The sequence below is a fragment of the Sus scrofa genome, chromosome 8 (genome assembly GCF_000003025.6).
Source record: "Sus scrofa isolate TJ Tabasco breed Duroc chromosome 8, Sscrofa11.1, whole genome shotgun sequence".
NCBI classification, from domain to species: Eukaryota; Metazoa; Chordata; class Mammalia; order Artiodactyla; family Suidae; genus Sus; species Sus scrofa.
The window spans coordinates 86,873,480-86,899,836 of NC_010450.4; the positions used below are offsets into that span (position 1 = coordinate 86,873,480).

At 45.8% G+C, this 26,357-nt stretch overlaps 1 protein-coding gene across 1 annotated transcript in view; it reads left to right on the forward strand.

Moving 5' to 3' along the window:
- The window catches only part of MAML3 (mastermind like transcriptional coactivator 3), a 443,771-nt gene continuing 423,287 nt past the window's right edge, over positions 5,874-26,357 (forward strand). The window contains 1 exon segment of the mRNA XM_021100677.1: positions 5,874-7,164. Coding sequence (XP_020956336.1) covers positions 6,694-7,164 — 471 coding nt within the window. The 5' untranslated portion in view covers positions 5,874-6,693.

The window sequence follows — 26,357 nt, forward strand, 5'->3', positions numbered from 1 at the left end:
TCAGAGGTCTTCAGCATCTTACATGGAAGCCAGCCCTTGTTCAAGGCAGATGCCTTATAATATCAAATTACTTAGCCCTGAGACTAGAGGTATATGTGAGACGGTACGAAAGGCTTTTAAAAAATTTGTCTGCCGTGGACTCTCGATAACCTTTCTCCTAGTAACCAGAGAACTATTATACACATATGAAAATACATGACTAAGAAAATAAAACCCATTCATATTCCTCTGAAAATTTATGACATGGTCTAGAGCTCAGTAAACCCCTTCTTAATAAAAAAGTGAAAATTAATCATGTAAACAGGCTCTGGCTAGGAATATTTAAATACTCAAGGAAACAAACTTCTGAAACACCTCTTGGTCCATGGGGATGTCATGCACACGCAGTTGGTTTATTAGGCACAAGGAGCTCATTAACGTAGCCCTAAGAGGCCAGTAATTGTTAGACTAGACAGAGTGCAAGCTTCAAACGTTATGAAACTCTATATCTTTAAAGATATTACATAATGAAGATTTTCAGTTAAATAAGACTGACCTTTTCCCCTAATAAGGAAGTTTTATTATACAGAGATAGACATGAGCATGACATTCTCAAAGTACTAATGCTGAAAAAAGGCAAGTCAGATCGACTCTTCTGGGATTTTTACCTTTGTGTTTTTGCTACTTCCCCAGGGCTTAAGGGTTCAAGAGCAACACGTCCACTTGAGGTTAGGAAAGGGTCTTGCACCCTGGGTGCTAGTGATTCTGGCTGTGCAGATGATGCAGGGAGTGTGGGCTTTGTCACAGTGTGTTGCGATTGCCCAGGCAATTGTTGTGAACTTCAGTAGATTTACAACTGCCTTCAATTTTTTTTACTCTCTCCTACACAGAGCTTTCTAGAGTGTGTTTCTTTCTGTGGGACATAACAGGACTTTGGCAACACAAGGTTAAACAAAGTTAAACATGCTTTGTGGCAAGATTTCTTGCGGCCTTCACTGAGGTAATGAATCTTTAAGAGAGGGAGATGCCGTACAGATCACCTCCTCAACTTCCTGGGCTCAGAAGCCTTTCTGGTGAAACATCTTCGAGGGCCAGCTTCTGCAGGATCACAGCTCTAGAAAGCAGTGCAATAATACATCTGCTACCTCACCACAGTAAGAAGTGTAAATCAGCTTGAATCTTTTCAACGGCAGCATTGTCCCAAGTTTATCGTCTAGACTTCTGGATGGCCTTCACCATCTGGCTCTTGCTTTACTCCCGGCCTCGGCCTCATTGCTCATCACATCCTCTGCTGCTCATGCTTCCGGGAGAGGGAACTCCTTTGGGTTTGCTGAAACAATAGGCCTCAGAGCCCTGTTCCACTCTTTCCTAGCTCCCCACTTCGTGTCCCTCCCCACCCCATCACCCCTGCCACCTTAGCTTGGCTCCCTTCAACCCGGTGTTCAGAGTGAGTTCTGGAGAAGTCTGCTTAGACTCCCAAGCATGCACTTTGAAGCCTCTTTTTTTTTTTAGAAAAATACAGAATATATATAAATTCTACTTATGTAACTATACACACACACACAAATACAGAAAAATATGAAGCCTCTTTTACATGTTCCCAGACCCACTGTGTATTAGTCTCCCCTCCCTGCATCTGCACTGTGAGTCTAGCTGGCCTTCACTGAGGTTGGGACTGTGCTTTTTTTTTTTTTTTCTTTTCCCCCTTTCTCTTTATTGAAGTATAGTTGATTTGATGTACACTATTGGGTTAGTTTCAGGTGTACAGCAAAGTGATTTGTTTACACATGTATATATGTACATGTATATATCTATACTATTTTTTCAATTCTTTTCCATCATAGTGTATTATAAGACATTGAATGGAGTTCCCTGTGCTAGACAGTAAATCCTTGTTGATCGATTTTGTGTATGGTACTGTGCACCCATTAATCCTATACTCCCAATTCATCCCTTCCCCCTCTTGCCCCTTTGGTAACCATAAGTTTGTTTTCTATGTCTGTGAGTCTGTTGTCAATAAGTTCATTTGCACTATTTTTTAGATTCCACATATAAGTGATATCATATAGTATTTATCCTTTTCTGTCTGACTTACTGTAGTATGACAGTCTTTAGGGCCCTAGGGACTGTCTCTCTACACTGTTAGGCTGTATTCCCAGGACCCACCACAGCACCTGGCACACACGAGGCCATAACTATATTTGTGGAATTACTGAAGTGATCACTCTTGCTAGATGGTTGAGGGCTCACCCTGCTGCCGCTAGTAACTCCGGACTGCCTGGCCCCACTCTGTGGGTATATAAAGGTTTGCTTATCCATAGGTGGGTCAGGCAGAGGGTTTGTCCTGTACCTTGGTTACCAAGTATTCTTTTAGAGGACAATTATGAAGCCGGTTCTGTTGATCCACATTAATAGGAATGCAGAAGCGGCACATACCATGGAGTCTCTACACAAAGAAACTTGACTCTTCTTTCTTGACTCTGAGCCCAATTAGGAGGACATGGGAGGATGATGTGGAATTGGCCTAAAGAAAAGGGAATCTGGTTCACCTCCTTGGAACTGCCAACTTCAGCCCAGAGCCAGAGCCTCGGGACAACCTGGCACAGGTATTTCTTCATCGAGCCAAGCCTTTGGATGCAACCACGTAATTTCTTTCTCATCACTGCCACGAACACCTCGGCTTTCTTTGCTATTCTAGGGCAACAGCACTGATGATGCGTTCAGTTTCCATCCGGAAGTTTTGCTTCATAGCGGGCTCACATAAAAGATAAAGATGGTCAGGCTACCAGAATGCCCTCAGAGGAGGGACTAAAATTGCTTCCCCAGAACCTGGAGCTCTCTGACTTTCAAGGAGTTCTCGAGGATGGTGACCAACAAAGCTGGCAGCCCTGTAGGAAGATATCACGCGAATGTAGAAGTAGCCAGTATAAAAGCCTCTGCTTCTTCTAAAGTCACTGAAGTAGACGGACATCTCAAATTCTGGGTAACTCACCTTCGTTGCTCAAGACTCAAGTCGTGTTCACTTCCTGCTTCTTTCTTTTCATCATCCTGTACAGTTAGGATAGGGTTTCTGACCTCAAGTATGTCACAGTGGAGTACTTACTGCACAGGTCAAAGACTCCCCCGCTCCGCCCCCATTGGCCATCACTCAGCTTCTCAGTCCTTCCTTTCTGCACTTCGTAGTCTTAGAGCTTGTGGTTGCCACTCCCACCTTCTTGACCGGATAAAAGGTGGGTGCTGTGTGTGTGTGTGTGTGTGTGTGTGTGTGTGTGCTCGCGCTCGCTCACGTGCACGTGCGCGCGCATATGTACCCATGAAGAGAGTCAGCCAGCCGTTCTTTTGTGTGTAGTCCACTCATGCACTAAACTCAGACGGTGAATGATATTGTGGTTGTGCAAGAATAGCTCCACTTGTTTTGGGGGAGCTCTGGGGGTAAAGCCCCTCTACCTGCTGGTCCTCAAAGGGAAGGATGCAAACTCTTGTGTATTTGGGGCTTCCTTTCATCATAGGAGAGGTAAACAGCTGGATGGGAATACATGTTGCTGCTACCATTGGAATTTTTTTCAGAATGACAAACTCTCAATTAAAAGATAAATTCTGAGGCATAGGAAAAAGCAAGAATTAGAACCCAGGTCTCAAAACTGAAGCCCCAGTGCTCAAGACCCTCAAACTTGCTGCCTCTGTAAATCACACCACAGTTCTGCACGCGTAAGGTGAGTGCGTGGGGTAGAAGGAGGGCTAAGAATTGAACTCTAGGGAAGAGACAGCAGAGTGAATGCAGAGTCATAGCCTCCTTTCCACAGTGAAGCCATATGTTTCCTGAATTAATAGAGATATGATTTAGTGAACCATGTGAATAAAGGTCACTTTGTGATATCTTTTTCTTATAATTTCTTAGAATTTTCTCTGTGTTTTTAGGATCTGAACTGACTTTTTGCTATAGAACTCAACTCAATTCCCTCACAGACTTGAAGGAGGGGGGCAGTTAGTGATAATCAGAAGATTGTATGTTAACTAACTAGCCCTCTGAAAAAGTATGGCAACTTTAGCGAAAGATATTTTTTCACGTTGGTCACACCAGGTTAATCAATATTTTGCTACCCATTTTACCATATAACCCAAATGGATGTTAAAGATATAGTTCACCATATAGACCTGATTAATTGAAGAAAAATATTGCTTCTTATTGCTGACATTATGAGGTTAGAAATAGCATCCTATGCTAATCTGCAATGCCAAGAAATGAAGATGGTTTAAATCAGATCTCATGACTAATGCATGAGATCCAAAGTTCTTTTATTCCTGGCTATTTTAGAAAACTGGGGTGTATTTTTACTCTAAAAACTAATTCTCTAAGATTTATTGAGATAATATAAAATGCCTTATTATTAACAGCTCACAATCAAGTTCTCATGATAATCACAGAAACGCTATTTCTTCATTTTAATTTTATTTTTTTTGGTCTTTCTAGGGCTGCACCCATGACATATGGAGGTTCCCAGGCCAGGGGTTGAATCCGAGCTGTAGCTGCCAGCCTACACCGCAGCTCACAGCAATTTGGGAACCTTAACCCACTGAGCCAGGCCAGGGATAGAACCTGTGTCCACATGGATGCTAGTGAGATTTGATTCTGCTGAGCCACGATGGGAACTCCCTATTTTAATTTTTTCACAATTATGTATTTGCAATGGGTTAAGTCCAGACTCAAGGATATTGTATTTGATCCTTAATTGTTGTTGGTGATATTTTTGATAATATCAGAAAGATAGTGGAAAGTTTAGATTACTCTCTCTGGTTGCCACTCCATTTTAATTGTACTTATGGTGAATTCATTTAAACAGAAAGAAATATATCTAGCAATAAAGTCAGCCTGTTATTTTTGCTTGTTTTTGTTTTGACAAACTGTGAAATGCTGTGTTTTTCCTATAGTTCTAGTCCATGAAATCTGCAATCTTTCCACCTGATTTACGAAGGACCCTTAATTACTGCTGTCATTAGCACCTAGTGTTCAAAACAGTCTGTTAAAATGTACTGTTAGTCTCACCTCCAAGTCCCTGTTTGCTTTATTTTAATTTTTCTTCCAAGTAAGTAAAACAATAATTGCCCTAATAACAGCAGTCATTATGTACCGCGCATTAAATAATATTCCAAGTTCTTTGTTGCCTATTTCTTTTTGTTCAGGATTTGGCATTTGTGTGTTAAGATGGCCTAGAGTTTGAACGCGTGTTCATAAGCAGCGTTACTACAATTCAGGACTTACTACCTGGGTTTTACAAACAAACGAGCCACTCATTTGCCTTTTTCTTTCCACATGGATAGGGATGACAGACAACTGCTGTGAAGCTTCAGTGTTTCTGCCTGATCATGCACGGTTCTGCAATATAATGCATAAATGTATAACAACAACTTGGGCTCTCTTGATACCTCGCTTGGAATAAGGAAATCCAGCCAGCCGGGCGCGTCCCTGGCCGTGCGCGCACGCGTGCTCGCGCGCACACACATATATACACACGCGCGCACGCACACAGACACAGGCGCGCGCGCACACGCACACACACACACACACACACACACACACACACACAGGTCAAAAGTTGATGCGTTCCCAAGATCCCTCAGAATCTTTCTTTCTCTGTTTTCTGGCAGCGCCGGCTTCCCAGTCCCGGTAGTAGGGAGGTTGGGGGCGTGGAAGGGCGGGGAGGACGAGCGGAGGGAGGCGGGAGCCGGGTGCCTGTGCGCGCCGCGCCCGCTCCAGCCGGGTGAGAGTCCGGGCCGGGTTTTGCGCGGTGTCCCCGGGCCTGTCTCACGGCCTCCAAGCCGCCGCCGCTGCCGTGTTTACTGAGCTCGCGCGTCCTGATATCACTCCGCTGGCATGGAGGAGGAGGAGGAGGTGGAGGAGCGAGAGGAGGAGGCGGCGGCGGCGGCGGCGGCGGCGGCGAGCAGTTGATCATTGTGATGGTGGCAGGAGCAGCGGCGGCAGCGGCAGCCCAGCCGAGCGTTAGGGGCTGCTCTCCGCGCGGCGTTTTGCAAAGGACTTCACCGATCTACTTTTGCAGTCGCCTCGGACTGTCCATGTGTTTACTTCCCCCAGCCCGAGGATTCGATATCTAGGTTCCTGTGAAATGCAACTGAGCAGCCAAAGTACTTTGAGAACACGGGGCGGCATAAACACCAAAACTTTTTTGTGGAAGGAAAATGCAATAAGCAAGCTTGCCGTTTTCCGATGCGGTGTGGAGTGAGTGTGTGTCGCGCGTGTCCGCACTGGAGGCATATGCTTGTGTGTGTACATGGGGTGTGTTTTTCGGTACGTAGGGAGAAAATGCTTGCCAACTACCGGAAATCTCCTGGAATTTATTAGAAAATAATGGATTATAAAAAGAAGGCAGGCGAAGAGCGGATCTCCCCTTGAGTTGCAACCCGATTTGCTGCTGGCTCAGTTTGTTGTGATTCTTTTTGTTGATAGGTGTCTGATGGTATTCTGATAACACCCCCCTCTTTTTCCCCCTCGAGCTTTACAGTTTAAAAAAGGAAACAAAAAAACCACCCCAAAATCTCTCCCCCTTTTTTTCGCCCGGCCGGGATCGCTGTTTCCATCCATGTGCTTGCGTCTCCCCCGCGTTCCACTTAAACTATTTTAATCCTTGGACCCAAGGAGAAGGCTGATAGGGGGTGGATAAAAAAAGTTCTTCCAAAATAGTGTGCCCGGGGAGCAGGATGGGGGATTTCGCAGCCCCCGCTGCCGCCGCGAATGGCAGTAGTATTTGCATCAACAGTAGCCTGAACAGCAGCCTCGGCGGGGCCGGGATCGGTGTGAATAATACTCCCAATAGTACTCCCGCTGCTCCGAGTAGCAATCACCCCGCTGCCGGCTGCGGTGGCGGCGGCTCCGGGGGCCCCGGCGGCGGATCGGCGGCGGTCCCCAAGCACAGCACAGTGGTGGAGCGGCTCCGCCAGCGCATCGAGGGCTGCCGGCGGCACCACGTCAACTGCGAGAACAGGTACCAGCAGGCTCAGGTGGAGCAGCTGGAGCTGGAGCGCCGGGACACCGTGAGCCTCTACCAGCGGACCCTGGAGCAGAGGGCCAAGAAATCCGGCGCCGGCACCGGCAAGCAACAGCACCAGAGCAAACCCCAGCAAGATGCGGAGGCTGCCTCGGCGGAGCAGAGGAACCACACGCTGATCATGGTGAGGGCGCGCTGGCAGCGGGCATGGGGCGCGCGCGTGGGGGGGGGGAGCTTCTTACACGGGGGCACGGGGATCTGATTTGCAAGGCGGGTGAGGTGGGCTGAAGCCGAAGGGTTAACGTCAACTTTCCTGAGCTAAAAGCTGCCGTCGCCGCTACCTGTTAATCTGTCAGGGTTGTCAGATTTGGAGAAGAGGGGGCGAGAGGGGGAGAAGCCAGTCACGACTGCGAGGGGCGGAGGGAGCCTGGAGGAGCGTCGGGGTGAGGTGCTGGAAAAGTTTTCCCCCCTCTCCCGTTCTCAAATACCAATTTGAAAGAGTGAACCCAGAGTTGAAACCTCGCTCCTCGTCTTCACCGCTCCCCACCCGACCCCTCGCCTTGCCGCCTGGGCTCCCCAGACCCGTCCCCCTTCGCCCACCCCTCTCAGCACATCCTCTGGGTGCGGGGAGAAATTGATGCTGTCGCAGATTCTGGGCGGGCATCAGGCCCTCGAACCCTGGGGGGAGGAGGAGGAGGAGGAGGAGGAAGGGAGATGCTCTCCCCCTCCCCCTCAGCTCACCCTCTTCGGGCTGAGAAAGTCTGAGAGTTTTGTGAATGAACTTTGAAGTGGGTGAGAAACCAGCGAGGGTGGCTGCGCGCGCGCGTCCGCGGGAGCGCGCTTGGATGCGGGGCGCGGGTGCGCTCCCTCGCGGCTGGAGAGCCGGGGCTGCCCCGGCAGGTGGAGCGGCCCCGAGGGTCGAGCGGGGAGCGGCTCGGCGGGGTCGGGAGGGGGGGGGGCGACGCCCTGGGCTTGCGCCCAGAGTCCCCGCCACACAACTTCGCCGGGGATTCTTTCTCCTCCTCCTCTTAAACTTGCTCGCATGTAGCTTTCTCCGCTTCTCTCCCGCCCCACTCCCTGCCAACTTTCCGAGCCTGTGTGATAAGCCCGGAGAAGTGGAAGGTAGCGCGGAGGTGAAAGAGGCTTAAATGGTTGGGTGGGTGGGTTCGAGGTAGGAGGAGCAGCCAATGGCTTAACTTCTCCGGGAGGAAGGGGCAGTTCCCACCCCTTAACCCTGAGGGTTGAATCCTTTCTCCTATCTCCTCTCCGGTTCTTTTGCTTTCCTTTCTGGCGGGGGCGGTGCGGAGGAGGGGGGGCAGCCGGAAGCTTGGGAAAGGTGTCTGCAGCCCCCTCCCCCGCCGTGCCGCGCCGCCAGGGTTGGGTTGCGCGCGTGTGCGGGGTGGGGCGGGAAGCGGGAATCTGGGAGCGCAGCGGTGCGGTGCGCTTTCTCCCGTTTCCCCCTGCAGACCGCACCTCGATCGGCGGCGCGGGAGGCCCTCTCGGTGTGCGGCGTATAAATCGCGCACGTCCTGGGTCTAGGGGTCGTCGGCTCCAGGGGTGGTGCGGGTGCCGGCGCGGGCTTTCTCCCGGCTCTCGGTGACAAAGAGCCGGCCTGGGGGAGGGGAAGAGGAGAGACCGCGCTCGCTCCCCACCCTCCTCCCACCCCGCACGTGAAGAGGAACAATTTGTTTATCTTGGGCTTCAAGAATCTTTCCCTCCTCCCAGTTCTCCGAGGCTACCCAGCCCCTCCTCCCTCCCTCCTCGCCGTGATCCTGCCCATTCCCGCCGGCAGCACCTTCCCTCCTCCCTTTCCTCCTCCTCCCTCCTTTTCCTTCTCCCACCTCCCTCGAGCCCGCCTTCCCCCTCCCTTCTGGAACGCGGCCTTGGGGGAGGGAGCGGGAGGCGCTTTGTCCGCTTAGCGGCCGGGCTCGGCCCCGGAGGCCGCTGGGCTGGGAGGGGCGCTGCGCCCCGCGGCCCTGCCCCCCACCCCACGGCCGCCCCCGCCCCGTGGGCCCGCGCTTCCCCTGCAGCCGAGCCTGCCTAGAGCGCGAAGAAGAGGCGGACTCGGTTTGGAGGAAGAACGGCAGTCATAGAGTCAGGGAGGGAGGTTCTCGCTTTACAAACAGGAAGCCCCAAACCACTGGCACACTGTAGCTTTTCTGATTGTACCCGGAGGCGGGGCCGGACCAGCATCCTGACCGTGCCTCGCGTGGCCTGCTCCTATTTCTCTCCAGATCCGCGTGGTCTCTCACTCCCCGCCCCCCTCGCACCCTTCCACGGATGAGGAAACTCACTTTGTGAACCTAAGACTCACGTAGCATTTGGAAGGCACTTGGAAAGTCATTCTTGCCGGCTGGCTCTACGCCCTCTTTTCATGTGTCTGTACACCCCACAAGCTTGGATTGTGTAGGAATGGGCTTTTTTCGTGAGGCTCCAAAATCTGTCCCAGGGCGGCTCTCCCGACCATTCGGGATGGAGGACTGTTGTGGCGTTACCTCGCCAGCTGGGCCACGCTGGAACAAAAGCCATGGCCGATCGCTTTTGATCGCGGTGGAAAGCAGCAGAGTTTCCCGGCCAGAAAGTTTTAGTGTCTGGGTGGTGTTCTCTCGAGGGTGCCATATCTGATCTGGGAGGTGTGGAGCGAGCGTTCTGGGGTGTGCGCGTCTGGGTTACAGTACACCCGCAGGTGGGAGCAAGCCCAAGATCCTGAGGTTACCTGGAAGAAGGTAGCAAGCCCAAGCCAGAGCTTTCTTTTGAAAATGAAAAGATGGTGCTTATTTGAATGGATGGGATGTAAAATGTAAATTTCACAGTGAATCCTAGTTCAGCAAGTTACCAGACTTGAAAAATGATGGTCTGAAAATAACACTTTTCTATCAATTTTATAATAGTTTAGTCTATTGATTAGATTGGTGTAAATGCCAAGGCTATGTGCAGGAATATATTCTAGCTTCAACTGCCCTTCACATATGCATCTTCCACGAATATCGGTGGGAAGTGTGTGTGATGAGTGTAATGAAAATAAGCAATCTTAAATGTTAAGCAAAGAGTTGCCTATAAATTCCATATGCAACAAAAAGGGAAGAAAAAAAGGTAACCTTCTCTACAAGTTATTGTTCCTTTAAAAATAGTTTATAATTTTACATTGGCCCCTGACATGAAAGTGTATTTTAACTTAGCCTGTGTGTGAGATAAAATCTTGAAAACAAGTGGCAAAGAAAATGTTGACCTTCCTTTTCAAAGATCAGCTAATTTTTTTTAGCTGGATTTTAGTTGGGCTGGGGGGTGGGCTCAGAGCTATTTAGTTCTCGGATTGAGGTCTCTATTTGGAAAGCTCTAAAGAAAAACAATAATCAACTAGAGCCAATAATAATAATGGTGATGATAAAAATAAAGGTGAATAGGATTCTTTTCTGTTTCATTGCTATTGTTTACCTTCTTAGGGCCAATATGTCTAAAGTACTAAATATCGATTAGTTCGCTTTCTGCTTGGCTTGGGTTAAGAAGGCAGTCTAATCAAGGCTTTACCTCTTTTGATTTGTTTTCTTAGCTTATATATTTACAAGCATAAGCATGAAGAACAAACAAGCAAACTGGAAGCAGGGTGGGTGAGGTGCAATAAAAATCTTCCTTGGCTCCAGGGTGCTGGGAGGGGCCTGGGTTCTTATGGGTCCCTAATAGCCCTGTTAGAGAATGCTTAGCCCAGGCTAGGGTTTTGTACCTCAGGTGAAAGGGAGTTTCTGGGCAGGTGGTCAAAGGACTCTTTCCCCAACACCCTATTTATTCAGAAGGCTCATCCCCACCCCTCCCCCCCAAAAGTTGTTGGGAAATATTGATTTCACCTATTAGAGAATCTCAGTTGAAAAGATGTCTTTTCCTAAAAGAGTTTTAATTACCTGTGGTAGCAGGATGAGACATTGTTCGTTCTCTCTACTTGGAACTGAAGCCCTGGTTAAAATTTTAAGATAAATTCCAATTGACAAGTTCATTTTCAAGCCGAAGATAGACTCAACAAAGGCGTAATCATTCAGGCATACCAAAAAGCGTGACAGTGCCGTCTTCAGAATTTCAAAATTGTCTTCGTTATACTTATCAAGTATGACCTGGATAAATCACGTGTTTTTGTGACCTTGCTACTTCCTAGCACCATCGTAACTTTCAGAGTGTACTTACTTTATACATAGCTTAGAAACAGTATAAATAGAAGTGATTCCTGCTCAGAAGAGTTTATCACATAAAATACATTTGAAAATAAAGGTATGAATCACTGACTCTTGGAGAAAACTGTGACTTCTCTGAAATATTCTCATCTACTCCTGGAAGAGATCCAGGAATGCCAACATACTGGTCCTGGGCTAAACCTCCTTATACATGAATCTTGTTTCTCATTTCTTACCTCACTCAAGGTAAATTACTGGCTTTGTATCCAGGTTTTTTGGCAAGCTTGTAACGTCAAACCATTTTAAAAACTTCCTTATGAACCTTTTCTTTGGCTTATCCTGTTCTGCTGCTCTCCTCCGTCATGGGATTTGACAGTGTCTCCTGAAAAACCTTCCAGAGCCCACACAGGTATGGGCTTTTTTTCGCAAAAAGTTTGTGAAAACTTTTTTGAAATTTCACTTCTCTGTGCTTCACAAGTGTCTGTTTTTTCTTTTAAATTCTCAAGAAGCATTTTTTTTTCAAGCTCCAATTCATGTTTAATTATGTTATTGATGGTCTTGTAGTTGTAGTATTTAGTTGATGTATTTCATATCGGGCAGCCAGCAATCAGAAAAGTAGAAACACAGTTAATCATTAATCCTAATCTGCAAAATGCTCTTCAGGCTGAGTTCCTTCCCAGGGAAAGCTGAATTTTCAGGCAGATAGCATATTTGATACTTTCCGTCTTTTCATACGAAGAGAAAGCTTTGGAATCTTTGTAGGTTTTCTGCTGTCTGATACGAGGAAAGTGAACAGTCCACAAACGTGGTATACTAACCTCTGTAAGGATGAGGATTTTAAACATTAAAATGGAGTTATATAGAGTTATTTTCTAAATACCTCTATGAAACCAATAGCCAGCTGTTGTTAAAAGCGTTTCCTGACGAGTTCTTCCATTTGGTTGCAGTAAGAATGGTAGAATCTCCTCTGTCTCATTAGTGCGGCTACCATAAAAGGAATTTCGTAAAATAGACCATTCTGGACACTACGTGGTAATTCTTGGACACATCTGAAGTATTTATGTGTTTTGTTTTGGTTTAAATCAGGCATTTCTTTAATTTTTCCATATTTTTCTTATTACTTCTTACATTTGACATCATATCAATGAACATAATCCTTTGATTGTACTTTCCCATAGTCTCAGCATAAGTTTCCTTCTCTGTTGACGTACTTATGTTTTATTTGATGTCACTTAGGGAGTTTTGCTTGTGATTAGTGCTCCGTGTTTATTAATTGACACTTCTGTACTATATTCTTGAACTTAAGATGGCTAAATTCTGTCATCTCTTTTTGCATCACTCATCATAGAGAACTGTGAAATCCATCAGACATCAGAATCTCAAACAGAGGAATATATTTAAAACTCAGTCCCAGGATTTTCCTGTCTGTCTTTTAACTCCTGCAAATAGCTTTGCATTTTTCACTCTGTTATGCAGAGGCTGATTATTGAGTTTTCAGATCCAGCTTTTGGCCTTGTTTTTTTCTCCTCCCTTCTGTTGCCGACCTTTTGGTCTTTTCACTGATTTTTAGCACCTTTACGAAAGAGTGGAAAGAAGAAATAAGAGAAATTTAATTCTGACGCTTTCTCCTCTCATAACTAAGGAAACAATTGGATAAGATACCAGTCATTTTGGACTATTTGGGGTTTGATTTTGTATGCCATTTACTGTTTGTTAGCACAAAATCATAGAGAATAGACTGAATTTTAAAATGTCATTCATTCATTCGACAATACTGGCCTAGTGCTTATAGAAGTTAAAATGCTAAATAACACACTTGCATCCAAGACTTTGACAATGTTTTATGTTCTTCGAAGGTTTTCAGTATTATTTAAGTTAGTTTTAAGAGAGTAACAGGTGTTTGTTTTTTAATTAGCATTAAATTTGATGCCAGTGACTTCTCAACAGTTTAGGGCTGAGTTATACCCCTTTCCTGTAACATTTTAAGTAAAATAATATGCTTTGCTTTCCTGTTATTTCAAACTAATTTGATATTGGTTTCTGCAAAAAAAAAAAAAAAAAAAAAAAAAAAGCTGATTTACACATGCCCACACCGACTTATTGGATTCCCCCAAATTAAATTTTCATTAAAAATATAGCTTGCTTTTCAGATAGAGTCTTTCTCCAAATTCATTATTCATGTTTGTGAGTTGGAAATGGAGCTTTTGGAAAATCAGCCATCACCAAGAACTAATTAATTTTCCTTAACTTAAAAAAAAACAAAACAAAACACTTTTTTTGTTCTTTGAATCTATCAGAGTTTAAAGAACTAAAGAAGTAGGGTTGGATAAAATTACTCAGAAGATGCAGTTGAGATCATAGGGTTCCAGGAGTTCTCTGGTGGCCTAGCAGTTAAGGATCCAGCATTGTCACTGCTCTGGCATGAGTTTGATCCCTGGCCTGGGACTTTCTTGTGGCAAAAACAAAACAAAACAAAACAAAACAAAGAATCCAGATCATAGGGTTCCATTCTGTGCATCAGAGGAGCACACTTTTTAAAGAAGTCTACGTGGCTATTCCATCTGCTAAACAGTCGAGAGGCATTTGAGTTGTGGCTATCAACTCCATTTGGGAAAGAAGCACAGTATTCCCTGAGAGCCACCATACGCATGTGCATAGCAAAAGGAAATTACTACTCTGGTTCAGTTTATTTATTATTATTATTATTAACAGCTGTACCTGTAGCATATGGAAGTTTCTGGGTTAGGGGTGAATTGGAGCTGCAACTGCAAGCCCATGCCAGCCATGGTAACATGGGATCCCAGCCACATCTGCGACCTACGCTGCAGTTTGTGGCAACACCAAATCCTTAACCCACTGAGCGAGGCCAGGGATTGAACCTGCATCCTCACAGACACTATGTCAGGTTCTTAATCTGCTGAGCCACAATGGGAACTCACAGTTGGTTTTGGTTTTCTTTCTTTCTTTTTTTTTAAATCACAAGCTGCGCATACTGTTCTTGGGGATTTTAATAATAATCTCAAAGGGCTGCAGTACTTCCTCCGACATAAGGAAAGCGTCTTCTTACGAATACTTTAAACACCTCTTTTTAATTGTATTGGACCTGCCATTGGTTGGAATGACCTTTCTGCTGAAGTAGAATCTTTTAAAATAGGAGTAACTAACATTCATCTTCCTTAAGCAATGTCTTAATAAACACAGAAAGCTTGAATGAAATGTTTAGACTGATTTTCTTTCTAACTCCTAAAGTCTCTGTTCTGTGGGTAGAATCTGGTTTTTGCAGTGTTTCGTGTTATGACTCTCCAGTCTTCAGCACATTCTCTTGTGCCTGTGTGTGAAGATGTTACTAGGTTACATTACGGTAGTTCTCCCCTTCTTGCTTGCAGTATCTTTCTCTACCTCCAGAAAACCCAGGTCAGGACAGGGGCTTCTTTCCCTTCAAAGGAAAAGGCTGAAGTGCCGAGTCTATTTGTGCAGATTCAACCTGGGATGTAACTGTGACTCAAAAGGATTGCCCAGCTCTAAAAGACAAGCTCTCCTAGCGCCCTTTATTCTCACAGTGGTGGGTTATTTTTCTTTGATTGTTTGTTAGATGCTGCAAGTAGCTCAGTGATTGAGAGTGAATCTAAAGGGACTGGTACCCAGTAAAAAGCTTGAAGGAACTCTAGTGGTAAGTAAGAGAGGCAAAAGGGGATGTGGATTTTGGAGTCATCTCCTGGAATGGATGGCAAGGGAGATAGAATGGATGGCAAGAGAGGTGATTGGTTTTGCTCATTTGGGCTGAACTGATAGTATCCTGGCGCTCTGGAAGTTTCTGGCGATAACATATGCTTTTAGTAGTCTGTTCTGAACCTGCAACCTTACTAAAGCTCAAATGTATATTTTTCATAGCTAATGGCCTTATCGTTTGCATCTGGGAAAAAAATCATTTCCTAAAATATTTCCATGCTCCCTTAAATGACTACTTCTGCCATTTAAATGAATTACTATAGGATTCCTTTAAATCAGAGATTCTCAATTGATGGAGACCCCTCCCCCCCACCCCGGGGAACATTTGGCCATGTGGAGAGACATTTTTAGTTGTCACAGCTGGAGAGGTGCTACCGCTGTCTCGCGGGTAGAAGCTGGGACTGCTGTTAAACATCCCGCAATGCACCCCCAACCAAGAAATCACCCTGTTCAAACTATCAGTCTTATATTGCTGTTGAGAAACCCTGCCTTCATCAAGGAGCTCCCCTAGAATGTTGAAAATACAGAGTGTGGCTTTCCTCACAGATTTTCACAAACACTCTGATTACTTACAGGGTGGGGAGAGGAGGGTGCTGCTCTGCGGTAGGCGGTGCCTGGGAAGACGGCAAAGTGCTGCGGTGTCGCCTCTCAGCACTGGCCATGTGTCATCCGGCTTCTCCCTTCCTGGTGTCCGGTGGGGACGGTGAACAGTGGTCACTCCTCTTACCTTTACTTACTTGATCGTTAGGCTCCAATGAATGAATCTATGTAAGCGTCCCAAAGACTTGATGGTGTTGCACAAATCCCAGGCTTCTTTTTCTGAATTACTTTCCTCCCACTTACTTGTTTGCCTCTCACCCTCGTGCACACTCACCGTTGAGTGATTTGAGGCTCATTTCACTCATGCATAAGCCAGGGTCTCAGGGCTAGGTATGGAGCAGCTGCTACCAACTGGACACAGGTGTTTCTAGGGGCAGGGATGCAGTAGTGAACCTGGGTCGTTGCTCTCTTTGGACTCACAGGGCAGAGTGTGGGTTCGTGTTTCAGATGAGCTGTATGAAATGTTCTTTGTGGTCTTATGAGAACGTGTTAATGGAGGCCATTAATAACCTACTGTTTAGGAAAATCCTGAGGGTACGGAATGCTTCGTATTTTCCTGCAAGCTTTCTATACCTGTAGCTTTCCATATGCACTGCTTTCTACAGCAACATCTATTTCATTGTTTTTCAAGTAAAAGTCACATTGTGGAGGGGAGAGGAGTAGGTGGTCTGCTAGAGAATAAGATTAAAGGATGGTGGTTGAAAATGAGGCCGATGGCCCTCTTTCCTTTTTCTGGACTAGGTGACCCTTGTAGTGTCACCATCCCGGCTTGACATCGAGCTGTTGGAGGGAATTAGACTCAGTGGGGGAGCGTTTAGAAAGAAGCCAGCGGAAGGTGCAGTGATTGAAACCAAGTCTCATGAAGAACAGCTGGGAGACCTGGAGATGTTTAGTCTGATTTAGGGGATGATATGATTGCTTGCTTAAAATATTTGAAGCGCTGTCATGTGAAGCAAGAATTAGAGGTGCTCTTCTGGCCTCAAGGGGATAAAGTCGGGAGCAGCGGTTGGCGGTTATTCGGAGCAAGGTTTGGTTTAATGTAGAAAAAAAAAAAGATCTGAAAATTGAAGCTGTTCACAGATGAAATGGGCTGTCTTGATGAGTGAAGATGTTCCAGCAAAAGTTGTTCAATTAGCTGAAATGTTGGGGAAGAGATGACACCGTTTTTCTTTTTTAAATTAGAAAACTTTTAAACAATATAAAAATACCAGATGCAAGAGGACAGGGACTTTGGCTCTTTATTACTTTCATCTTTATTACTCTCATGGTAGAACAAGACCTACCTGTACATGGGCGGAACCCTAAATATCTGTGGAATAAATTGCTGAATGAAAATGAGTAGATGGTGACTTAATTCCTCGACTTCAGTGTCCCCCCTTCTCAGAAATTACCATAGTTGAGAATCTCTCTGAGACCTTCTTCTTTTTGCTTACCGTATAGCGAATATCATGTTTCTTTTTCTACATATGTGGAATCATATTGTACATAGGGTTCTGAGATTTACTTTTCCACATAATGGATTTTGGAGACCTGTCCAAAACAACACTTAGATCCTTAACTCATTTTTTAAACTCTTCTATAGAATTCCGTAACATAAATGTTCCATAATTTATCCAGTGATCTCCTTTTGAGAGAGACTCTAATGTTCTCATTTTTTGTTACTTAATTTCAATGAACAATCCTTATCTATATATCCCTGTACCCATGTGAGCGTTTCTGTAGCACAGATTTGGACTTCTTTCTGTGTATGTAACTTGTATAAACAGACGAAGTCCCCCCATCTCTGAATCTACTATGGTTTAACATAGCACCTGAGTCTTATTACAGCCCATTTTAGGGCAAATGATAATTGGGTCTCCTGAAACATCGGGCTTCAAAAAAAAGTATTAACGAGTGACTGGTATGGGTCTTGGCAGTCTATGATGAACTCGATTCATTTTTAAAGGCTGTGTATCTGGCCATGCATCTTACAGGAGTGACTTTCTTTCATTTCATCTGGTCCGGTGGCGAAATTAATAGGAATCACGTTAACCAGCCCTGTTTATGCTGTGAAAGTGGGACATGCACTGTCTTGAACACGTTTGTAGCTCTTTTTATCCTTCCTGAGCTTTGTGTTTCCAGACCTGCATGGCTTTGTGTGTAAAAAGGTACTTCGGTGGGCGACGCAGTCCCTGGGGTGGCAGTGGGTGCAGTTTGGAGTGGTCATAAAAATCACAGGTCTGTAAGTTGCCACTTCCTACAGGTTCAATTACCCTGACTAATCCAGTCATCTGTGTAACATGGTAATAACAACCTGCTGACCCGGCCAGCTGGAGAAAATGCATCAAAACGGACTTGCCTCAACAGTCGCCTTTCAGCGTTTGTTTCGACAGTGAGGAGTCCTATCGGTTTTCACTACATGCCGGTGCTGACGTGGTCGCCAGCCTGCCCTCCGTAAGGCTCCTTGGTCATATTGATTTACTTCTGGCATGGCAACTGCCCTGCAGCCGGATACTAAGAGCGACAGTCAGTGTTCTTACAGAGCCAGAACAGTTTGGCTCCAGCATCCACACTCTTGGCTTCACTATTATTCTGCCTTCACCTGACTGCAGGGTTCTATCTTGGAAAGGTGGTGTGAGCAGCTGTATTTTCCAAATAACCATGTCCTCCCAAGGAGTGAGCCTCACCTATCTGACCTCCCTTTAGGTTTTACGATCCGTTTGGACAGGAGCCCACGTTAAGCCATGCGCAAGTGCTGGTCCTTGGCCGGCCCTGCTGTTTTCTAGGGAGGATCCCCACGTTGCTGTCCCCTGCCCTTGTGAACTTCTAGCCCCCTGTGTCCCTCTTCACCCATCTCCTTTACCACCACCTCATGTCTTCATCTTGGTCACAGCGACAGCAGGGCCTGGAAACGTGTGCAGAATGTGCAGGGCTGGTTATTTGAAGCACAGAAAGAAGCCAAGGGCAGAGATGTAGGTGATTAGCCTAAACTTTAGAGGTCATTCTCTCCCAAGTGAGTCCAGTAAAGCAGGCGTTCTGCTTCAATTGATGGCCTAGAAACTGATTAGCAGCAGCCATTTTCTGCCATTTAGCTGCACCGCATAGCATCTTAGTGAGAAAAGCTCCTTTGGCCAGCTCAGCTAATGCAGCTGTGTGCTCAGTGCAGCCTTTAGGGGAGGGGACCTCGGTCTAAAGACAGCTAGGTATGTTCTGCTTCAGTAGCTTAAATAGCAAGAGTTGGTTGGGCACATAAAATAAGAACCTTACTTCTAATCTTGAAACTAGGCCAGCCAGGCCGATCGTCGAAGACATCCTTAAAGTTGCTGCGCTGGTCACGCCGTGCAACTTCAATCTGTGACTCTTCCTGCTGACAGCCAAGTTGAAACAGTGAAGTTTCGTTTTTGCCAGTCTACTGTCCCTCTGAGCAGTGTCATCTGACTTTTTTTGCGTTTGCTTCGGATTTTTCCTGGATCTGTTTCTTTTATCTTCTAGCCCTGGAATGTTCATTGAAGGGCGACTTTCACGTATTTACAAGGTGGACGACTGCCTAGCATTTAGCATCAAGTATAACATGTACCTTTGCATTGACTGTGGACAGATAAATGATTCTCGGTTTTTAATATTCGTTATTTCATAGCTCCTGATTATAGTTATTAGATTAAAACTGTTTTCCAAAGGCTGGTGAGATTGCAGCTAGGCTGCAGTAAACTTCTAGTTCTAATTCCTTTTGGAAAGCATTTTCCATTTCTTTTTTGAAAGAGTCCCGACATGATTTGTTCCAGGGAATACATGATGAGAATCAAGTCTTAACTTATTATGGAGTTTTTAAAAAAACACGTGTTACAAAAAGTGAGGGTTTCAGACTCATTCTTTTTGAAGAGAGTTTAATAACCTCGGAGATAAATTCATACCAAGGCGATTCTGAGGTTGATGTTAACATTTATGCAAAGAAATCGGACCTCTGTCAGAGCCGACAAAATTTCCTGGAGACTAAAGAAATACAACTGTTTTAATTGTTCATCCCTGAGTTTTGGCTTCGGAGTGGCTGAGTGCTCACAATACCGGAGTGCCCTGCGGGTAGAACATACCTCCCCCGTGCCTGCTCCTATCTTCTATTCTGTGCTCCTTTTGTCCCCAGTTCTAATCCACTGTGGCATTTTGGTCCCTCCTTCCTCCCTGCCTCCGGGAGCAGAGATGTAGCTGTAGCAGGGGACGCCTTTGCAGCGCGTGCAGGTGGTGTTATCTTTAATCACTTCAGGTATTTCCTCACAGTGGTGTGTGCAGATCAGCGCCTCCCGGGTGTAACATTCTCTTCACATCCTGCAGTAGCCCCTTCCCCAGGAGACGCTCTGATGTTGGGTAAACAGGGTGGTTTCTCTAAAGGAGTAACTTTCTCAGTTTAGAAAGTTGTTACGGCTAAATGGTTGAGAACGTACTTTGCAGTTTAACTGGGAATTCCTAAAGGGTTTGCAGCTGCTATTGGATTTTTAAAAACACGTTCGTTTTCTTCAATGAAGCATGGAAACAATGACATCAGATTTGGATTTCATGCTGCTTCCTTCTCAGAACCTATGGAAGGGATAGTTGAAAAAAACTGTCACAACAAGGACTAACCATATTGGAAAAAAAAAACTCTTTGGCAGATGGTATGTGTTAGAGTGGAGTTAGTCTGGAGCCTGTGATGAACTTGGACCTTGTCATGGTGGTAACCTGGAGGGTGGCAAAGTTGGGTGAACCTCCAGAAGCTGGGATATTTGGCACCCTGGCTATTGAAATTCAAATGGACCCCCCCCCACATTTGATCCTGTTTTTAGAGTGAAAGGACTGATATAAATCATTCAGGGGCCTTTTTTTACCTTGACGTTTGTGGTCTGGGTCTGAGATTGAAGTTGGAACACTGGGAAATATGTAACAATAGTTTCAAGGAAAGGAGCCTAATGATAGTGTGTGCCCGGGAGAATCGTGGCTTTGTTCCCTCTGCCGAGGTGCCAGTTGTCTGTGTTACCGGTTTGGTAGGCTCTGTGTTTATCTGCGGCCTGGAATGTCAAAGGATTGCCAAGCTAAGAATTTTGCTTCCCTCGCTACCCTGAAGTGATGGTGTAGGAGTTTCTGGTATTGGCTGGTGGGGGTGAGGACAACCATATATGGAAGGGGGAGGGGACTGGCTGGCTTTGGTATCCCGTCCCTTCTTCCTAATGCCATTTTCATGCCTCTATTAACCGAGAGTGGATACTCTGAATAATTATTTATGTCTGTCTTTTCCTTCACAGTGTAACGCACACGTCACTGTTTTCTTCAACTTTTTGTAATATATGTGTTGATGATGCACTGAAGAGCAATACATTTGAGAAGAGAGATAATTAGCTTTGACAGACTTACAGAAATGAGACTGTACAAGGAGGAAGCAAGAGGGTTGCTTAAGCAAGGGAGTCTAATACAAGGTTTGAGGGGAATTGTCCGGGTAAATTCTTCAATGTTAAAATTCACAACCATCTTGGTGGCCCAGGTTAGAGGAAGAAGTGCATTACTGTGTGATTTTGAAGAACTTAAATATATCTGTCATAGTTTAAAAAAAAATCTTTTTTTTTTTTTTTTTTTACTGGCCGCATTCACAGCACATGGAGGTTCCCAGGCTACGGGTCTAATTGGAGCTGTAGCTGCCGGCCTACACCACAGCCACAGCAACTCAGGATCCGAGCCACGTCTGCAACCTACACCACGGCTCACGGATCCTCAACCCACTGAGCGAGGCCAGGGATCGAACCACAACCTCATGGTTCCTAGTTGGATTTATTAACCATTGAGCCATGATGGGAACTCCTCAACACAGAATTTTTTAACCGCTTTTAAAATTGAAGAATAGCTAATTTGCATCATTGTGTTAGTTTCTGGGGTATAGCAAAATGATTGTTATATATTTACATACACATGTATAAATATATGCATATATATTCTTTTTCAGGTTCTTTTCCATTTACAGGCTATTACAAGATATTGACTATAGTTCCCTGTGCTATACAGTGGGTAATTGCCTTTTATTTTATATATAGTGGTGTGTATAAAACGTAGAATTTTTTTTCTGTTTTGGCTGCACCTCTGGCATATGGAGGTTCCCAGGCCAGGGATGAAGTCCAAGCTGCAGCTGCGACGGACACCACAGCTGAGGTAATGCCAGATCCTTAACCCACCGGTGCTGGGTGGCAGTGAACCTTTGGGTTTGCAGCGGCCTGAGCCGATGCTGAGACAACTCAGGATCCTTCACCCACTGCCCCACAGGGGAAACGCCAACACAGAATTTTAAATGGAGAAATTAAAGATACTGAGTGATGATATCAGAGGAAGAAATAGCAACTCAGCCACTGGTGTTAAAAATTCCTTATGTTGTTCTCAGCGCCTTTTAATCTCTCTTAGCATGAGCATGTATCGTCTTGGAGGGACCTTTGTTTAATAGCCATCTTACCTTAGAGTTTTCCTTTCGCTTTGGTGCCTTGCGCCCAGAGGGGGAGTTGTCCTTCAAGAAACATGGTTCACTCAGCATTAATTTGGCTTAGTTGTCCTTCTTGCCCCCTCCCAATTTAGGGATTCTTTGCCAAGGGGACAATTAAACTGTCTCAGTGTCTAGAAAGAAGGATATGGACCAGGGGTTGGGTGAGGTTATTCCTCCTGTTGTCTGATTGTATATTTATTTTCTGTTTTCTGGATCGAAAACTTGTGGAACAGAGTGCGAGAGATTGACTATGGCAAGAAGGGAGGGGGAACAGGTAAAAATTAGGTCATCTACGTAAAAGAAAGGAGCAGATAAGGCTCCGGGGTCGCCATGGTTTCTCCGGCTCGTTCTCCCTGGGCCAGTCATGCCCCGTCCACAATGGAGGTCAGGATGATGCCAGGAAAAAAGGGCTCTATCTAGACTGTTCTGCAATATACTGTTTTAACGCTCATGAGACAGAAGAGAGGAGGCTTTGGGGAAAGTTTACTCAGAAAGAAAATGTGTAGACAGCTCACCGTCAGGTCTAGGGGGTGCCTTACGTTTGGTTACCGACAGTCTTGGCAGCAGGATCTCTGGGCACAGACCAGGGTCTGTCTAGCTGGAAAGTGGGCTCCAAGGGACTGGGGAGAGCGGAAGGGTTTGCATTTCCCTGTGCACGGAACCCACCGTCGCTGGGGATCAGAGTGAAGAACGCCTTTAAAACGTCCAGCTTTTCTTCCCTCCACACCCAGGAGCTGCCTCTGCCTCCCCCACCCCCTCCATTCCTCTGTCTTTTGTTCCATGAATAAATATTATGTGGTTTGGTGCTCATTACTCTTTGATATGAAAAAAGGCAATTCATTAGGTTGAAGGAGGAGGGGGAGGGAGACACCATTTTTCACCCGGTGCATCAAGCGCGGTTACACTGATTTGAATTCCCAGAAAAGTAATAAAACAGTGGAAATCATGATAAAACGGCTCCTGGGCTGACAGCTGTGCAGCACGCGGGAACCCGCGCACAGGCCCCTTGCTGCAGCAGGACAATATTGTGGAGCATATGGTGCATTGCAAGCCAGTTGTTGAACTTGGTGGCCGGCTTTTGTTTGGGTGACTCTCCCGGCATCGGGCCTGTGGTGGCTCTTCAGAAACTTGTAGTCTCCTTGGCAGGAGGGCTCTTGGCTCCAGGCCAAGCCGTGCTGTACGGTGGCTGACTCAGGCCACTCGGAAAAGCTCAGGCTTGGGGAGCGTGCACGCCTCCTTATTTTGGACACTAATCAGATCATTTGTTCAGCAAGGAGAAACTGGGATCTTTTTCCCACAGCAGCCCAGGGGCTACATTACCAAAGGGACATTTTCTGCAGGAATGCCGAGGAATTATTACGGATGCATTAATTCATCAGAGCCCAGTCCTTCTTGGGAGAGTGATCATCGTTTGTTTTGTTTTTAGCTCTTTTCAGAAGCACTTTGCAATTCCCTCTTCATTCTTAAGGCTGGACAAGCTAAAACCAGCAAGGAAGTGAGGGCCAGTGTTATTGCTCCAAAGGAGGGCTGCTGCTACCCGTCTATCTAGTTTTTATAAGATGATGCTAAAATAGGCCCTTTGCTTAGCATGGGTTTATTTTTCAAATGTGTGAAGCTGGCATGTGTGTGTGCATAAAAAGACTGATTAACTCCACTTTCCTTAGAAGGGGCTCCTTGGCCGCCCCATGACTCTGCCCCACCTCGGCCGGCGTTGGGCAGTCATCCTGAATCCTTGATGACATCAACCTCTGTGGAGGCAGGGTCACTCATTCTGGTCCCTTTCCTCTTGATCCGAAGTGTAAGGGAAGATGCAGAAGGGCCCCCTGGCCTTGGGAGAGTGGTGCCTGCAAACAGAGCAGAAGGCAAGCCTCCGAGAGAATCACACTCCGTGAGGGAGGGCAGTAGCCCGTGCTATTGTGCTCTGCGTGCGTGAGAATATTTTTATTTCAGGAGCTGAAAGGAGAACATGGGTGGTGCTGGTACTCGATTGGGAGCACCAAATGGCGCCCTATTCTTGATCTCCTTGGGACTTTTTTACCCCCTTTTTTGCAGAACAGCCGTAAAGGCTGTGTTCGGCTGTTGGGATGAGGACATTTCTTTTTCTCATGAACAGATGTCATTCCCAAGGCCGAATCTCCTGGAAAAAGACATACATATGTATGTGTATGTATATTTATTTATTTCTGCAATGTTCTGCTAATGACTAATCAGAGATTATGTTTGAATGCTCTTCTTGGGGAACTGGTGTTTTTTTTCCAAGCCTTCGTTTTACACTGGGATCCCTGGCCTTGAAAAGAAAATTGTTTGAAGTGGAAGAAAATAGATCTGTCACAAATGTGCTGCAAGTGGCCGGGCACTGGCTGTAGCACTCTGGGCGCGAGAGTTGATGCCCGGCTCTGGATGATTCAGAGCATTGGGAGGAACGGGTAGGGTCCCTTTGCTGTTTACTTGCTGGTGGGGTTGTAGAAGCTCCTTGATGGTGTGAACATCCTTTCAATCTTTCTTGATAGTTGTTTTCACCAGTTACTGTCAGGGGAGAGGTATTTGACTTTTACTTTCATGAGTTTCTTGAGTTGGGGGAGCAGTCTTTTTACCTTCTCTCCCTTGATGAGATGGAAGAAAAACACTTGGCTCTTTCTTTTCTGTGCCCTGAACACCAAGGAGCCAACCACAGCCACTCCTAGAGGCTTTGCTACAACTATTCCAGCCTCTCCCATACCCTGAGGGAAAGCTGGTAGAGAAAGTTGGGGGGGAGTGGACAAATAGGGGAACAGCTAGAAAGGAAAGCAGGAGACAGGGGAAGGGGCAAAGTTAAGAAATGATAAGACATTTGGGGTGTTAAGAATAGGTGAACACCTCGGAGCTCCTGTCATGGCGCAGTGGATACGAGTCTGACTAGGAACCATGAGGTTGTGGGTTTGATCCCTGGCCTTGCTCAGTGGGTTAGGGATTCGGCAGTGCTGTGAGCTGGGGTGTAGGTCGCAGACATGGCTCAGATTTGGTGTTGCTGTGGCTGTGGCGTAGGCCAGCAGCTATAGGTCTGATTAGACCCCTAGCCTGGGAACTTCATGTGCCAAGGGTGCGCCCTAAAAAGCAAGAAAAAGGTGAACATTTGAATGGACAAAGTATCCTTGTTTCCATTGAATTAGGTTTTTTTTTTTTTTCTTTTTTCTTTTTATGGTTGCACCTGCAGCACAAGGAAGTTCCCAGGCTAGGGTTTGAATCGTCACAGCCACAGCAACAAGGGATCTGAGCCACGTCTGCAACCTACACCACAGCTCACGCAAAACCGGATCCTTAACTCACTGAGCGAGGCCAGGGATTGAACCAGCTTTCTCACAGAGTTAACTTTGGGTCCTAACCTGTCGAGCCACAGTGGGAACTCCATTGAGTTACATTTGTAAATATCTTTATGCCCATGTTATACTTGCACAATAATGCAAGTATAAAATTAGGCGGCATGTTTAGGGGGTACGTCGAGCTACAGTGAGACTCAGCTCACTCACTGCGTCACCAAATAAGTAGGTGGCAAAGCAAAAGCAGAAACAGGCTATTGATGTTCTGTGTTTGGTATAGTTCTTCCAGTTGGGTGAAGAACTGTGAATCTGAAAATCCATCTGTGTTGTTTGACAAAGTATTAGGAAATATCTTCAAGGGCTATGGGGACTGTTCAATTAAAAAAAAACTTGCCCCCTAATGTGATTTGTATTATAATTATTTAATACCTAAAGGACTCTTGTAATTGAATTTTAGGGTGCTTCATTTACATTCTAGCTGAGGAGAGATAGAAATACTATCACTTTGTGGTCCTCTAATCGCTGTCCCAAACATTCACAAAATGCCCAGTGATTCAATTATAAGTGTCTTCTGGGGACGCGTAATTATATACTATCTAGTTATCATTATAAAGCACCAGGGGACGGTGAGCCAATCAGGTAGCATTAGTGGCTGTTTATTCATAACCCTGTAATGGATAGTACAAGATGCTTTGGGTAAAACTACAACTTGTAAGAAGGGGAATGATCTTGCTTTACAGGCAGGAAAGGGTTACATACTAATTGTTAAGTTGTACCAATAGGACTTTTGAAGTAAATGCTTACTGATACGACACTATCAAATAATTGACATTGTGTTTAAAGTAAATGAATTATGAGGTCTAAAGACGTAGACCAGGAGTTCCCATCGTGGTGCAGTGGAAACGAATCCGACTAGGAACCATGAGGTTGCAGGTTCAATCCCTGGCCTTGCTCAGTGGGTTAAGGATCCAGCATTGCCAGGAGCTGTGGTGTAGGTCGCAGATGTGGCTCGGATCCTGCATTGCTGTGGCTGTGGTGTAGGCCAGTGGCTACAGCTCCAATTAGATCCCTAGCCTGGGAACTTCCATATGCCTCAGGAGTGGCCCTAGAAAAGGCAAAAAGACAA